Here is a 17,987-nt window from a genome sequence, read left to right as displayed (position 1 = left end):
ACCAACAAGACATTACCCTCACCTAAAAGTCCAGAAACATCAGGAAATGAGAGTAAATTTTCTTATAAATTTGGCTCAGTTCCTAGACAACATATTTAAAAAGAAAATACTTCTTCTGGTAGGACTTTTGGGGGAAGTTAATGAATATGTATTATCTGAATCTGTTCTAAACATAATTGCAAACACACTGCAACAATTACTCACATACAACGTAGTTAGGTAATTCTTCAAGTATCTGAACTTGGCCTGCTATCGGTTCTTCTGCTGTTTGTCACCTGCCCTGGGCCTGACTTCTGACTGGACCTGATTTTACACTCCTTTGCCTTCCCTAGTCTGTTCCCTGATGTAGGGTTAGACCTCGAAATGTGCTGACACTGAAAGCCTGGGCCCTAAAATGATATCGGTGAACTAGTGATGTCCAGGTTGACCTGAAATCCGTAGTGACCCATGGGTCAGACTGGGGAAGTACAATTCTCCACCTCTCCTGAAGATTCCCTGTCTTGGAAACAGAGCCACACACAGATGTAGCATATGGAGGGAGAAGACGTGGCTACTTTTTGGGCGAGGGTCCTACAATGGCAACATTTGCGGGTTAAGGTTGGCTGCAGATTAGGGTCCGGTGCAGGTTGATTTTTATTCTGACCCTATCACCGTTAGGGACAGATTTATTAAAATATAAGATTAAAGTGCTTTACAAAAAAACTCACACTCTTTCTATGCATTCCGATGGTATTTTTAGAAGTGTATTTATCAAATGGTAAACTCAAACTTTCACCCATTGATAACCATTTCTAAAAATCCCATAGGTGGCTGAGTTCTGTTGTAAACCCTAATCTTACATTTTGATAAATTTCCCCTGTAATATCTGTGCCTATTGCTAAAGGAAGTATTTGGACAATTGGGGTTTTCTCTTATGGTTCTACTGGACTGCCATTACAATTAGCTTGGGCCAGAATGGCTCAGTTTCAAGTAAACACAATATTAAAAGACTTTTTTCCAGTAGGGAAGTTAATACATACAGTATGTATTATCTGAAGCTCCACTGACCACAATAGACCATATAAGGATCATATTAGATAACATATAAACGATGACTCAACACTGTAAAGAATAAATATAAATATTGCCAGATGGATAATCACAATAATAATAAGATGGATACATTTTCATTTCCGCGATAGTTCCCCTTTAATTCTTTCTGTGTTTAGTCCTTTAGGGAATTTGTGGGGCAAGACAGGTGGATTACTCATTGGTATTGTTATTATAGTAATTACAACCTATTTAAGAAATGTCACCTTGGCTAACTATACATACTACAACTATCAAACATTGATCAGAAAATCTCAATCACTGTAGTACCATTTATACATTAATAGTATGTTGGTTACATTTGCTAGTGCTTATGCCATGCGAGAAGTTAACAGAAGAAAGCAAAAGATTTAGGTGAACTAGGTTAAAGTAGCCAAAATTCTCTCTGCTGTAAGCAAGCCTATTTATTTGCAATCTTCTCTGTCTTAGGTGCTGATGATGTCTTGCTGCTTGCACGGAGAACTGACCTTCGAAGGATCTCACTAGACATGCCAGATTTTACAGACATTGTCCTGCAAATTGATGACATCAGGCACGCGATTGCCATTGATTATGACCCAGTTGAAGGATATATCTATTGGACTGATGATGAAGTTAAGGCTATCCGCCGTGCATATCTGGATGGATCAGGAGTCGAAACCCTGGTTACAACTGAAATACAGCACCCTGACGGCATAGCGGTTGACTGGGTGGCTCGTAACCTTTATTGGACTGACACCGGGACAGATCGTATAGAGGTTACTCTGCTGAATGGCACTTCAAGGAAAATTTTAATATCTGAAAACCTGGATGAACCGAGAGCTATTGTTTTAAACCCATTAACTGGGTATGTATAATAGTTTTAGTTTGAGCCACTATAATGTTTCTTACATTTCAAGCAGACAGACTTTTCCAAAGTCGCCTAAAGTTGCTGACTTCGAGTGCCATCCCGCCGGTGAAATTACTTTGTTTTTATTGTGATTAAGATACTAATATCAAATTTGTTTATCAAGCCATTTGAATAGTGAATTAAGGCCATACACAAAAATCAGCTTGTTTGGTGAAGTTGCCTGAACTTTTGGCCAGATATCTTTGGGTGAGGCAGTCATGAAGGGCAATACACGGGCAGATAAGTTGCTGGTTCAGTCTGAAGGGGCCAAATTGTCAGGTTAAAGCAGGGCTGCAACTAGGAGTAGAGAGGAGACATGTGCCTAGGGTGGAAAGTTGAGGGGGCACCAGGCACATACCTCTTTTATCTGGCTGCCCCTAGTCCGTAGCCCTCCTGGAGAGGATTTTCTAACATCTAGTTCACTGTCACGTCGCCCCCCCCCCCCCACCTGATGTCACTGTGGGAACGTGTCGGGATTATGAGTGGGAATTGCCTTGGGCATGCTGGCCATGGGTTAAAGGTAGATGTTCACTTTTTGCAAATCAATTTCCATTCTAAAGTAAATGGAAACTATACCTTTTTTCCTACCAGATTATATATAGAAAGGTGTTTGCAAAAGGTGAACATACCCTATAAATTTGCCTGTGTATGTCCAGCTTTACAGAACACTTCATTGCATGAAAATATTGGGCATCAAAAGAAGTGATGTCAGTACAGTCACATCAGATGTATCAGTGCAATAGAATTCATCCTAAATTTCAGTACCAGTAGTGGTATGAAGAGGATTTATTCTCCTTATCCTACTACTTGAATGACTACTAAAGCAGATATCCAACTTTAAGAACAGAGTTTTTTTGCACGTTCGTTGCATAAGCAGCACAATCCCTTATGTAAAAGTATGGTGTGCTGGGTATTATGCAATTAATTTTTTACATATGTTTTTATATATAAACTTTATGCACAACTGTTTCTGCAGATTATATTTCCCCCACTCTTGTATGAGTGCTCCATGGCATTTTTTTTACTAGTCCAGTATCATTGTGTATTTTTTTAGGTCTTAGGGTCCTTCACTATTTGTGTTTTTGGCGGCAAGGCGGTGGACCAGGCAGCGTGTGTAAAGGCTTTAATATCATCATCATTTATTTATTTAGATAGTTATGTAGTGCTTTACATTAGATATCCTGGAAGCCCAACCTGAAAGTCATTTATAGTGATATATGGGGTAAAATAGCTACCAAAAATTATAACCAATGGATAAATACACGTATAGGATCTGCTATCAGGGAAACCTGTTATTGAAAAAGCTCAGAACTACAGGAAGGCAGTCTCTCATAGACTCCATTTTTTCCAAATAATTAACATTTCTAAAAATGATTTCCTTTTTCCTCTATAATAATAATAAACCAGTACCTTATACTTGATCCCAACTAAGATATAATTAATCCTTACTGGAGGCAAATCAGTCCTATTGGGTTTATTGTTAATTTTAAATTTTGACTTACGGTATCAAGTTACAAATCTGGAAAACCCCAGATCCTGAGCATTCTGGTTAACAGGTCTCATACCTGTAGTTTCTGTTGCCCTACATATTCTTGAAACCATTGCAGAGTTTGTCATTGTTTTGGGCAGGACCAAATGATGGACCATAAGATGAGGGGGGTGGAAGAGACTTAAATCTTAAAATAGTAAGTCTAGAATTTTACAATTAAACATATGTTTATAATGGCTCAGGCCCCTGTTTATTACAGAGATTTGGACAATGTTTTGGGACTGTACCCAAAAATTATTGATTAAGAAAGCCAAATGAATTCCACAGTAGTTCTTTACTCTAGCTTTCTCTAAGAATTCTTTAAGGCCCCGGACACACATGCAGATCTTTACTGCGTTTTCGGCACATTCCGCTACGTGGTTTTTAAAAAAGAGCCGACCGCCGTGTAAAAATGCTTAGCAGTTTCAAGCTCAGACAATGGTATATGATGCTAGCGTATTCACGCAGCGGTCAGCTTTTTTTCAAAACCGCAGCGAAAATCCGCATGTGTGTCTGGGGCATTAAGTTGATATTGAGCTCCGTGGGCATCAATAAAATTCTCAGCATTGCCCTTTGATCCCAGAGACCTGGGGAGATAAGTACATTTTCACTCAAAAACACGGATTACTGCATCTTTGAATAACCTGCTGGTCCAGATGTTTCCATTTTCAGTTAATTTGGGGCTTTTCCAAGCAAATTTGACACCCACTGAACTAGCTATATATCAAAAAACCTAATTCCATGTGCCATTGTTTTAACAGTTCCTAGTGCAAGATGTCAGTTTATATCTAATTAGAGCTTGTTTAATGGAAATGGGAGCATTTTAAATTGGTGTTTATTCTGTGATTATGTTTATTTATTCTTGAACATACTTCCTGGCATGATTCATCAGTGTTGCATGCTTTGCTGCACCACTTGATTTACTGGATTTCTAGCAACTTTGTGTGTTGAAAGTTCATGGTCCATAAACCGCAGCGGTTACGTTTTTTTAGTTTTTGTCTCATGTGGCTGCAAATCTGCATAACAGATCATGCAACCAGTGATGGACTGGGGTACCTGGGGCTCACTACAGAACTGGACCCCAAGTTCCCCCCCCCCACAAATACACACACCAGGTGCCCATAAATGAAAACTATTTTCATATAATCAGCTCAGTGCCTGGAACAGGGCCCTCAATATACCCATGGACCAGTCTGACCCTGTATGCAACATGACATCTTTCTCAATTGGAGTCTATTTTTAAAAATTTGAGATTTAAGTGTAAAAACCACTAATACAAAACTTTGCCAGGCAAAGTTGTCAAGGTCTTATAGAAGTTGGTTGGATATGCGCTGATCAATTCGGAGGTTTTCAGATTTTTTTTTGCTAGGAATTTTCTGAATAACTCGAATTTTTAGAGGAAAAGTGAAAGATACAACAATTAGTTGCCAAATGCAATACATCAGCATGTGAGTGGTAGCAACATCTTAAATGGGGCTTGCTTTCAATTTCAGTTTTTGCCCCATAGAGAGAGATAGATAGATTTATCCAGTGCAGATCATGATGTCAAGAAACAACTTCAAGGACATCTGCCATTGACTTCGACATGACTTTGACAGGTTTGAGATGGAGTATTCTCGGATTTGGATTTTTAGCAGCTTTGGGGTATAATAAATCTCTATAAATCTCTAAAAAAAAAATCCAGGATTTTTTTTCCTTGGAAAAATTCAAGTTTTCTCCTTTAAAAAATCAACCAGATGAATTTGAGGTTTAATAAATGGGCCCCTTAGTTTATGAGTTTATTTGTGGTTTTAAAATCCTCTAAAACCACCAAAATCCAACCTTTGATAAATAGGGTTCCATTTTAATTTTCTGTATGTTATAGTAGAATGCCCTATGCTTTTGACATTTAGATTTTTTGTTTGTTTTGTGCCTTTATTATGCATCAGATATCGGCTATCCTCCAGCCAAAACTCCAGTTCCCACAATGCCTTTCATGCTTCTTTTTTACCTCCTTCTCAGTAGGCTTGGGCGAATTTCACCCATTTCATTTTGCCAAAAATTCGCCGCCGGCAAAATGTCGCCGACACCCATTAAACTCTATGGGCGTCAAAAAAAATTTGAAGCGTGGTGAATTTATGCCATATAAGTGTATGGGCATCATTTCCGTGGCGAAACAAGCCAAAAAAAATTGTCCATCCCTAATTCTCAGGTCTATTAGTTACACAGGCAGTAATTGGAGTGTTGGAGGAGAGCTAAATAATAATATCATATTTGCAGGTTTTTCATTTAAAATGTGTATTAAAGCTGAAGAGCATGTCCCTAAAACATGTATGTGTTTTTCTTGTGGGTAAAGTGTGCTGCCGTTAAGCATTGCTCCTGATGAGTTTTATGTGGTGTATTGTTCTAAATCAGAGTGTTTTTGTATTTTTTCATAGGTATATGTATTGGACAGATTGGGGAGAAAATCCAAAAATTGAGTCTGCTTATCTGGATGGGTCAGAACGGCTGGTTCTTGTTAATTCATCATTGGGATGGCCCAATGGATTAGCACTGGATCTTCAAGATGGCAAACTTTACTGGGGAGATGCTAAGACAGACAAAATAGAGGTAAGTGAAATTGCTTGTATTAATATCCCACTGGGGCAGAGATTGATATTAATGAAGAGCACTCTAACATATCAATATGCTATAAATACATAACAATAATATTTTGGGACAAGATGTAAACACCAACAAGACAACCAGAGAAACCATTTAGCAGCCATAGGTTTTGAAAAATAGAAAAGGTATTGTATTGAAATACATTAAAATGTAGCAGCATATAAAGTGAAAGTAACCCCTCCCCCCCCCCCCCCCCCCCCGTTCAGCAAGTTCAATGACTAGCGCTAAAGCCAAACACACTTTTTACAGCAGGGATGTTCTTGTCGCTTAAATTTTTCCCATTGACTTCAATGGGTTACACCTTAAATATAAACGTATACAATCAGGCAGAGTAAAAGAAAATACACGTCTTTATAAATTTGCCATTCATTTACACCACTTTCTGGTGTAAATAATTTGACACACTTAAATAGACCCATTCAAATGAAGCTACTCCATATTTAATCCCTGAGAGGTAGATACAGTGAAGTGTTAAATTACATACCCTGATTTTAAAGGAGAACCAAACCCTTGCTTATAAAAACCCCTACCCTACATAGACCCCCCCTTCCTGCTCCCCACAGCCGAGGTGGTACCTTTGGTAAATGCCCCTAAATCTTTACTTACCCCTCAATGCAGATTCAGGGCATAGGAGTTCACTTAAAGAGGCATATTGCACCCTAGAGGGCTCATTTAAGAAGCAGGGGCAATGTGCAAAATGTCCATACAATCTGCCATGTAGTTACCCACAATGCAATGTTGTTTTCCAGAATTCCAGAGTAACTGCATATACCTGCAGAATAGCACACAGGAGGTGTAGGTTTTGTCCTGAGCTAATATATAAGGCTTCGGTCATTTGGGTTTATCAAGTGTTCCGTGAAGTCTTGGTAATTGTGTATAATCAACATTAATAATCAACATTAATTACTATTAATTATAATTACTAATTCCTATGTAACAACCAATTTCTCAATTGCCCTCTTTGTATTAGAGTATTGACCTTATCTGCTGCATGTGTGGGTCCTACAAAAGTAATAATTCTTTTCTCTGTGGGGCCCCCTTGAAATCCTGGTGCCTGAGTGCAGTCACAGTCCTTGTTCATCCTGTAGCTGCAACCCTTATATTGATACAACTCACCTGGTCTGCGCAGTTAAGCATGGCTATGGTCCTGGCATTTCATGGTGTATGAACAAAAAATATTTATTAAATTAAATGTTATTTTAATAACCTTTTAATAACAATTTTAAACAATATTGCAATATTACATTTTTAACAGTATTGATGCTTTCACCAAGCCATTTCCTTTGATGCTAGCGAACCAGGGCAAATACCCTTTCTGCCCTTCCCTAAAATGGTTCTTCTTGTTTGTTAGCATTGTTCTATCACACGTCCATTTCCATCGCTCGTGATTGATGGAGCATTTAAGGATACATTTAAAGGAGGCATCTCTTTGTAGCTGTAATCTCTCTCGTTTCTTTTCCTCTGCCTGATACAACCCACGTGTTTTATTATGGAATCTATAATCTATAACTATATTTCAGTCTGCATTTCTGTGTTTCCCTTCATTTCTCGACTTGCTGTTTATTAAAACGTTATTAGCCAAGTAAATAAACCAGGAGACCATAACAGTAATTAAATATATTTGAGTAGAAGTGGAAGTCAGTGTATATGTGTGGAAGACTTCGTGTGGAGAAACCAGCGGTTATTCTTACTCCCAGACAGAAAACCTTCCCATCTGCAGTGTTAAACTGGAACACAAAGGGCCCAGTCACTGCATATGCCGTCTATGGGCCATTTGGCAAAACTTGTCAAACGTTTGCGTGACAGAAGCCTATAGGGCTTTCTTCTGCAAATTTGGCACCCTGTGGCAACATTGTTCCCTGCTTCTAAATGCTTGTTTGTCTCTTTGGCAGGCAGTTGGAAAAATGAGCCCATTTCTTCAACATATGGTTTTACACTTTGTGAGGGAAGATTTATAGACCCATACCTTAACTGGCAGAGATTCATATGCACTCGAGCTCCATGTGTGAGAAATACGGAGGAAAATCAGACATAGGATCAAGTTTACGCTGTGAGACACTTTCATAGGCAAACTGTAGATTAGTGAGGATTACATGAATCCAGCTGAGAGAGAAGCAAAAGAAGTAGCGATACCCACGTGCAGAATGCCCTTACCCCTGCTGGATTTGGTCTTTTGTGCTTACAGTATTCTCTTTTGTGCCTACCTTCCAATGTGAATATGTTTAACATATTTTTTACATTTGTCATCTATTTGACTCATTTTTATTTATAAACCACATTTCCTACAAATATTTATAGATCATAACTAAAACAGAGACTACAGAAATGACCGATCATTACAATTTACGATTACCTGTCTTTATTTTTCAAACACTACATTATTTAATTTATAGTATATCCGGGAAAGAAAGGTGTGATGTGTTTTCTGGCTTTTTCATAAATATACTGTATATATAAATAGGGAAACATTGGATTCATGTAGCCATTATTACAATAATATCTACGGCAGAAAATGTGTTTTCACGCCACAGCTTACCATGATTGACCTAGTTGTATCTAGGAGTGCAGTTTGGCTTTCTCTGCAGATGTTACTCTAACTGACCTTAATACTCACTGCCATACCCTATAACCAGCGCCAGAACTAGGGGTAGGCAGAAGAGGCACCTGCCTAGGGCGCAACGATGTGGGGGCACTGAGATGGTACCAGTTCCCCTCCCCTATGCTGCTCTGCTCTCCCCTCCTCCACTCACCCCTGTGTCACTGTGCCCCCCATGTGATATCATGGTGTATGCACGTGAACACATACACGGGGTGGGGGGGGGACTGAAGTTCCCAGCGCTTTGCATAGGGCACCCGGTCAGCTTGGCCTGGTCCTGCTTATAACAAGGATTAGACTGGGCCGGCAGGGCACCATGAAAAAAGGCCATCAATGGAATAAAAAATGTTCCATATATGCCCTGCTAAAAATTGTGTCCAAAAGTTTGAGTAGGAGAGTGCAGTTGTGCCAAAGTTCCCTTGATAAAGGAATATTCAATATGTGTCACCATTTAACGCAGATAGTTTGAGTTTGTGCTCATAGGCCAATACGGGACCATTTTGCAACTGTAATATGTTCCTGGGTAGGTTGTTTTGCTGTACTCTGCTGTATTGTGTTCAGCGTTTAATCAGATTTGATGGATAATTAACAATTTAATAGTTGAAAGTTTGCTGTAAACTTTCAATAGACATGAGTTCTATACTATAAGCAGCCAACAATACTGCCATGTGTTTCGTACACTTTCCCGAGCTGGCAGAAAATCACATTCAGTGCAGGAATCTTGTGTACGTCTCGCAGACTTCCTCTGCAAACAGTGCCAAATTCAAAGTAAATAATTCCCTAATTTCATTATGAGGTTCCCTACTGTGGGAAAATCGAGCTTATTGCAGTCTTGAATCAGCCCCTGCCTTTTACTTTACAAAAAAAAAAAGCATAATGGAGACCCAACAAGAATTCATTAACACCCCCTCTCTGCTGCCATCTGTACACTTCACTAGCAAAAATCCAGCTTGGGTTTGACAAGCACTTTCTTTTGCTATTCAAAACAACTCTTCAAAGCCCTATCCCTTAAATAGCTTTCAGCCTTATTCCTCCCTTTTTTTAAAGTTGCCCTACTTTAGAGCTTGTGCTATCTGGTTAAAACAGGGTTAAATTACGCCCACCTTTCCTACGCCCCCATACTCCACTGAGCTAATAACAGTGGCACCCTTAATCCCTTTTGGAGCAGCACTTTGGAGAGAAAAGCAATTGAATAAATGGTTTACACTAACAAAGCAACCATTAGAGAAAGGAACAAGAAATGGTTTACTTTTTTTGATCACCTATTGTTACCCCCTTGTACATCAAAAATAATTCAGTTTCTAGATATTGATTTAGAATATAGATATGATTAACGTTAAGCTTTTTATAAACTGATTTGTGACTAGTTTTATATAGGTTAATAGTCTGTACTAAGTTATGTAATGTGCATGGGTATAGTTTCCCTTTAACTGAAGGCTCTCCTGCTGTAATTGTGTGATTTTCCAAAGCTCTGGATGCTAGTCCATTTGGGAACCAAAACAAAAGTAATCATGAGCCTGATACATTTTAATTGATGATGGTCTGTGTATTTTCAATAGGAAATTAAAATTACCAGTTATTATTAATTTAACCTGATCTTTTACCTGGTATATATAAGTACAGCTATAGGATCTTTTATTCGGAATGCTCGGGACCTGTGGTTTTCCATATTCTTCCATATGGGGATCACCATACCTTTAAACAGAAATTCCTCCACCCAGTGGCGGAACTACCGGGGGAGCAGGGGTGCGAGCGGGCCAGGGCCCGCATCCCCTCCGGGCCCCCCCCCTGGCAGTCCGTTCGCCGCTGTGAATGCTGGCATATGTGGCTGTACAGAGGGGGGCGGGGCCCAGCTGCGCGTCATGCACCAGGGCCCGCCCCCCTCTTGGATCGCCACTGCCTCCACCCTTTTTGACATAAGTTCATTCAATTGGGCTTATGTAGAAAAGGTGCATAAACACAACCCCTTAAGCTTACACTGTAATGTAACCCCCCTCCCTCACTTTGTTCCACTGTGAAATGATGGATTCTGAGTTTTGATGTCTCTCTCTGCTTTCCATAGTTGATGGTGCACAAATTCTCTGCAAAGCAGAAGGACTTCAAGTCCCAGAATCCATCATTTTACAATGGAACAATGTAAGGGTATTGCAAAAGGATTGTGTGTCTACTTTTGGGAAATTTCTCCTATGAGTATCAGTCTTTTCTTTCAATTTGCCTGGAATCCGGAATGTTTGTGTAGAAAAATAAAAACACATTTGCATTTATTGGCGCAAGTTCAGCTTCATGCAGATTAGTTGCGATCAAGTACAAGGTACTGTTTTTTTTTTTTTATTAAAGAGAAAAAGGAAATCATTTTTATAAATTGAATTATTTGCTTAAAAGGGTGTTTCAAACACTTTTTTCCCCCCAGTTTTGTTATTTTGTTCCCCAGAAGTAAAGACTTTTTTCAGTTGCTTTCCATGTTTTATCAATGGCAGTTCAGTGATCCAGGTGCAGAACTGTTACAATTTGCTACATTAGTTGATTCATTGCTTGGCTGCATCTCTGGAGTATTAGCAACTATTGTATCAATTATAACAGCTACTTTTATTGTTATTGCTACTTTTTATTACTTCCATTCAGACTCCTCACCTATTCATATTTCAGTCTCGTATTCAAATCAATACATGGTTGCTAGGGTAATTTGGACCCTAGCAACCAGTTTGCTGAAACTGCAAACTGGAGAGCTGCTGAATAAAAAGCTTAATAACTCAAACCACAAATAATAATAAATATTAATATACATTTATAATATATAAGAGAAATAAACAGCTGTTTTAACATGTAGTGTCCAGTGAATACTTATACTTGCATTGTTTGCTCCCATACACCTGTTGACAGCAGTATTTATTGGGGGGGGCAATGCACACAGGGTACCAGACTGTGGCATAAAATGCTGGGGACACACTGTATCTGTCATGAAATGCAGGTGCCGAAATGTGTTATAAATAGATATAACATGGGCCAGGATCGGTACTTGAAGGGAGCAGAGCCATGACATAATGGATAGGGCTATAAAGCAAACAGGGCAGGGTCCTGACAGCAGTGCCAAATTGAAAAGAAAATTTAGTGAGTATGGTAGATGGTTATGGGATAGTTGGATAGCTGGAATAGGGAGCCAGAGGTGTGCTAGGGAAAGACTTGGGGTGGAGGACTAGTCAATTCATATATGACTAAATAAATGTAAATTTGTGATACTGGCCTTGGCCGGTATTTTACCAGCTTGGCCAGTATAAGATCTTCCAGGCGGCAACTCTAGGCGTGAAATGAGTGGGGCACAGTGTGTCTGTCATTCAATTCAGGGGCAACTAGTGCTTTTTTCCCCATGTTATCATTCCAACTGTGAATAAAGAGCAGGTTTATGTTAAATGGGTTTGATATTTGGGGTGTGGCTGGAAAGTGTGTGTGGTCAAAACTTGTGCAGTGAGCTATTGTGTCCCTCTTTGCATTTTTAACATGTTGGGCAGTATGCCTTAGTATTCTATAGGAATGAGCCCTCTATTGACAAGCCACATGTAGACTTAAAAACACCATATTTTCCAGTCGCCAGTGTGCTATTGCAACCTTATTGCTACCAATGACTAAATGGGCAACTATATTAACTATATTAACTATATAAGGAATTTGGATTCTTCTGATTGGGTGTGTATGCTAGCAGGCTGGATACCATCATGCTCTTGTGTGACTTGTTTAATTAATGTTGTGCTGCTGCTACATAACCTTGGTCACAGGTAGTAAGGAACATAAGGACAATGGGAATATGAGAAACTTTCCACCTGTGCGAATTCAACTCGGTTGCTTATTTTCATATGAACTTGCGCAGAGATGTAGTCTCCAAGCTACAACTTCACTTATGTTTGGGGGCTGGAATGGCGAAGGAAAAACAAATTAATATCCCCATTTATATGATGAAATTCTGCCTTTTAACTTGGGGGGGGGGGTGGCCACAAATGTTTTTTTTGTTTTTTTAACTGGGGGAGGCCCTGGCCATCAAGGGTTTTTTTTTCTACTTGTACCGGTTCCTAGCCACCAATGTGGTTTTTTTTTTGGGGAGTTTTTTAACTTGTAGGTGGTTCATGCCACCAATGTGGTTTTTTTCTGTTTTTTGGGAAAACAGGAAAATTTTGGGGAAAATGTTTTGGGAAAATGTTGTTGTATGGGGCTCCACAAATTCTGATGGTGTCCCTGAATACACCCCATAAGTTCCCTTCTGCAAAGAGCAATATTAACCTAGTCTCACTTATTCTTTTTATATATTTTTTTCAGGATTATTTTTCATCTTTTTTTAGCCCCTTTCTTTTAAGGACGAATTTCTTAGTCCTGATACATATTATTTTCATTAGAGAATTTTGTTTGCTCAAGTTCTTTAGGATTCCAAAGAAGTTCTACAGATGTCCAGGTTGATCAACTAAAAATTGCTTGTGTTTCAAAAAGGTTTCATCCCCAGGAAATCAGATACTGACCTGGAGAACATTAGCGCCATGGTTCCTTTTACAGAAATGGAATCATAAATTGAAATCATAGGCAGAACTATGGGGGGGCCAGGGCCCCCCTCAAAACATAACCATGAGTAAAATGACACTGATATTCAGGTACAGTCAGAAAACTGAACAGACTGTCCTGAACAGAATGTATAGATTTCCTAGGTCAATGAAAGACCCTCAGGATCCTCGGGAACAAGAGCACAAAATGTGGAAAAACAGGCTTAGCATTTCGTGCACAGATTTTGTGGAAAAATTTGTCTGGCAGTGAAAGGATTAAGACAAGATGGTGCTTTAAAATGTTGTTGACTTCCTCTTGCGTTCAAAGCATGTTTAACTATTTCCATTCATGGGTTTTAATCAGTTTCAGCGCTGTGCTGCTAGAGTACACATATTAAATATCCAATAGTGGAATCTGGCGGCTCTCTGACTGTCAGTCTCTGCACTGCAGTTTTTGGTGCTTACACGCAAGCATGCCTCCTGACGGCAGCTTTTCCAGGGGTGGGTGGGTGGGTAAGGGAGAACTAAACAATACCAGCTGCTTTTATTCAAAACCTCTTGCGCCATATTAGCATCAAAGGGTATTACTCAATCTTTAGTCAAAGCACATTTCAAACAGTAAATGCCCTGTTGTTAATAGCTCTCACTTTGCTCTTGCTAAAGCCAGTTTTAAACATGAAAACAAAACCTCTCATAAAAGGAGTTTGACTGCATATTTTAGCTACCTCCTGCCTGCATTCTGAGCTGAAGCCACCCTTTCAGTAGCAATCATGTTATGGGAACCTTGCTGAAAATCCTTACTCTGTTTTTGATGGATAAATATGAATTATAACCAACCTCACAAAGGAGGTTTGTAGGTTTGCCAACTGATAGATACTGGTTTGTGTAGGCAGAAGGGCATTTTCCCATTCAGTGCTACATTAGCAGGGTCATTCTGGGAAGTTCATCTTTAAATGATCGATTAGTAAAATGCAGGCAGTGACATAGTTGTACAATGTGCAATTGGTCTATGTTTTTTTGTTTATTGTGTTTTTTTTTTTAATTAAGTCATGGACTTGTTAGTCAGAATGCTCAGGACCTGGCGTTTTTACAATGTACTGTTTTATTACAGAGAAAAAGGAAATCATCTTTAAAAATGCAAAGTATTTTGATAAATGGAGTCTATGGGACACAACCTTCCTGGAATTCTGAGCTTTCTGGATAATGGGCTTCTTATCTTATTCTTCTAAACCTTTTATTGTCATATATACCCCCTAGTGATAGATGGAAACTGTAGCCTGTTGTTTCCCAGTAGTAGGAACAGTGAGGCATTGGCTGCTCATAGCCAAGTAATTAACTTACCTTCTACTCTAGGATTACTGATTTAGGATTAATTAGTGGTAAGCCTAGCTAGATTCATAGCAGCAAAACATAGGTAATGAGTAGCCATGGTACTACCAAGGACTACAGTGGAGCTACTAGTACCTAATGTAGTGGTGACCACATGCAAGGATCTTTAGCCTCAGGAGTTTTGCTGGAAAAACAGAAGATGGTTCCCCCATGTTAGCACAAACCTAACCCTAACTCCTGACCATTTAAAACCAGCTCAACACAGTTATTATATTATAAATATAATATTGCCTCTGTCTCCTTTAGATTTGATGGGAAACACTTGTACTTGGGCGTTCTGAGTTGTGGTTTATTCCACTTGCGTTTTATTGCGTTTAGTTAGACGCAGCATGCTGCATTTCCTAGCTCCTGACTCGCGTTCAGCTATAACAGAGGAATATGTTTGGAACAAAAAGAATGGCACTTAGTTGCGTCAAAAAGTGTTTAAAGGCAACATATGCATTCTTTCGTGCTCAGCATGTGTTTAAAAAACGCCAATGTGTAAGATCCCTAAAAGTGTCTCTGATATCACTCAACAATGTGGTTGCAGGCAAGTACCTACCAAAAGTGGTATATTTAACTACATTCACTTGCATGCTTATTCCAGCCTAAGATGATTGGACTTTTAAAATGTTGCAGCTATTACACATTATATTTTCTGTTCGCATTGAACATGTTGTTTATGGTGAGCCGAGTGCTTGAATATTGAATAGGCCTATGCTGCTATCGCATGCTTAATTAAGAAGACTTTAGGCATACATGAGCTTTAAGAAGCTCATGTATTAAAGAAGTCAAGAATCAACCCAGTCTTGTAGGCAATAATAAACAATATATGTGTGTTCGCTTTCACTCTGGGTTAAAAAATGACCATTATCTTTACAAATGGCCCCTTTATTGGAGCTCCCCATGAATCTGCAATGATCCTTGTCTCAAATGAGAGGTGTGCGTGTGATAGCCAATCACAGCCCTGCAGTCACACACCTAAAGACAGACTTCAAGGGATACTGTCATGGAAAAACATGTTTTTTTTTCCCCAAAACGCATCAGTTAATAGTGCTGCTCCAGCAGAATTCTGCTCTGAAATCCAATTATCAAAAGAGCAAACAGATTTTTTTATATTCAATTTTGAAATCTGACATGGGGCAAGACATTTTCTCAGTTGGCCAGCTGCCCCAGTCATGTGACTTGTGCCTGCACTTTAGGATGGAACTACTTTCCGGCAGGCTGTTATTTCTCCTTCTTTACTTAATGTAACTGATCAGTCTCAGTGGGACTTGGCTTTTACTATTAATTGCTGTTCTTAGAGCTTCCAAGCAGCTGTTATCTTGTGTTAGGGAGCTTCTATCTCTTTACCTTCCCATTGTTCTGTTGTTAGGCTGCTGGGGGGGGGGGTAGATATCACTCCAATTTGCAGTACAGCAGTAAAGAGTGATTGAAGTTTATCACATGATTGGGGGCAGCTGGGAAATTGACAATATGTCTAGCCCCATGTCAGATTTCAAAATTGAATATAACAAAATCACTTTGCTCTTTTGAAAAAAAAACATGTTTTCCCATGACAGTATCCCTTTAAGTTCCCTATTGGGTCCACCTCGCTGCTGATTGGTTCCTATCCTACAGTGCAGTGTGCTAAGTGCTGCCAGCTTCCCTGCACAACCTGGGAAAGGAGGGAGCAGAAAGTGGAACAGATGGGCAGGACTAGTAGGGTTCTGGGAGAAACTTTCAAGAAATCTTATATTAGCAGAATATCATTGTTGCAAATAATTTTTTTCCCCTCCCAAATATTACAGATCCAAATGTATTCAGAGTATTTCTGAGCTATTTTATCGCTGTGTTGTGCCATCCACTTTGCTTTCTCACATATGGAAAGCATTGTATACCAGATTTTCCAGCAGCTGTGTCAGCTGCCATGAACCACAGCGTTACTGTACGGCAGGAAAAAATATCTAATACTGGTTTTGCTGCAATTATGTAAATTAAACCACAAACATAACCACCCTCTCAGTGAGGGAGATATCTGTAGAAGATTCCCTAATTCTCACATTTTGTATAAGCAGTTAGTTTTGCAGTTTCCAAGTCCCTGCCACAGCACATCTGATTGGCCACCTTACTTGTTAGTTATTTGGCCAATAGCGAGGGAGGGTCTTGAAAACTGAATTGAATTGCACAGCCCTCCTTATCACTGTGTGTAGGGTTGCCACCTTTTCTGGAAAAAAATACCGGCCTGTGTGCTATAGGATAATAAAAAAAGTATCTCTGCTAAATCATGATAACCCTGGGAATAGCTGCTTTAGTTTAGGCTCGGGCCAGATGTTAGCTGAATCCTAATCCATGTTTGTGTCCGAAAGCCTTATGTTTGCTCCGGTGCGAACACACTCTTTGGATATTCTGTAGCGAAATGCAAGAATTAGCATTTTGCACCAAAATGCTCCATGCCTGCAGAAGGGGAGCAATCCGGCAGTGGATTCTCTGCCTGTGCAGACTGAATGCTGTTAGAGGCTCTCTAATGTCTTTTTCCAGCAAGTCCCTAAAAAATTAGTTGCCAGCCAACTAGTCAGTCAGCACTTAACAGTAAAAATGTAATTTCCTCCTGTGAAAATATAGAAATATATAGATTTAGAAATGGTTCTGTGCTGTTGGTGAGTTTTAAAAACTATGACCTCCCCTGGTGCGAGGTGCCATGCATTCGCTATGCCTCTCTAAGTATGGACTGCATTGCACTGTTATTAAATGCAAGGTACCGGTATATCCACTTTGTTACATTTAAAAGGTATTGCAGTCACCCTTGCCTGTTTATGAAAGCATTACTTCACACGGCTGCTTTTCTCTAGGGCAGCCGCATTGACTTTTAGGAAACTAAGCCAGCCCAAAACAGTCAGACCTCAATTAAAATAATTCTGTCTTAGGTCACTATATTTCTATTTAATTAAAAACAATTTAGATACTTAAATTAATAGGAAATGCGTGTGTGTGTTTTCCACACCAAAACCTTCTTTGTTAATGTGCCCCTTTAATTTCTTTATTGGGACAGTTATGGATTCTGTACAAGAAGTTACCAGACTAATAAACAGCCCAAGTCTTCAGCAGGGAAATATAAAAGAGACACGCAATGCTTCAATTAGACCTAGAGAAAAAAAAACATTTGGTGCAAAGCTTGGCATGTTTGCAGCTGCTAAGAATTTGAAATACCAATTATGGTTCATATAATAACAATACAATTTATCAGGACAGTTAGGAATGGCGCTCGCATGTGACTTTTGAATATCAAAATATCTTCTGATGAAAACAGAATAAATGAAAGCAAACATCTGGCTGGTTGCTGCGAGTTACAGACCTGGACTAAGCTTTGCACCTGTTCATAAATAACCCCCTTAA

The 17,987-nt window shown here is 39.3% G+C and overlaps 1 protein-coding gene across 3 annotated transcripts in view; it reads left to right on the top strand.

Annotated features, from left to right (window-relative positions):
* Positions 1 to 17,987, top strand: part of lrp5.L (LDL receptor related protein 5 L homeolog) — a 117,252-nt gene that overhangs the window by 50,859 nt on the left and 48,406 nt on the right. For all 3 annotated transcript variants that reach the window (XM_041589121.1, NM_001085694.1, XM_041589122.1), the window contains 2 exon segments: positions 1,519 to 1,915; positions 5,903 to 6,074. In XM_041589121.1, the coding sequence (XP_041445055.1) occupies positions 1,519 to 1,915; positions 5,903 to 6,074 (569 nt within the window).

This window comes from Xenopus laevis, chromosome 4L (genome assembly GCF_017654675.1).
Source record: "Xenopus laevis strain J_2021 chromosome 4L, Xenopus_laevis_v10.1, whole genome shotgun sequence".
In the NCBI taxonomy this organism is placed as follows: domain Eukaryota; kingdom Metazoa; phylum Chordata; class Amphibia; order Anura; family Pipidae; genus Xenopus; species Xenopus laevis.
This window is presented reverse-complemented; position numbering and strand designations above follow the sequence as displayed.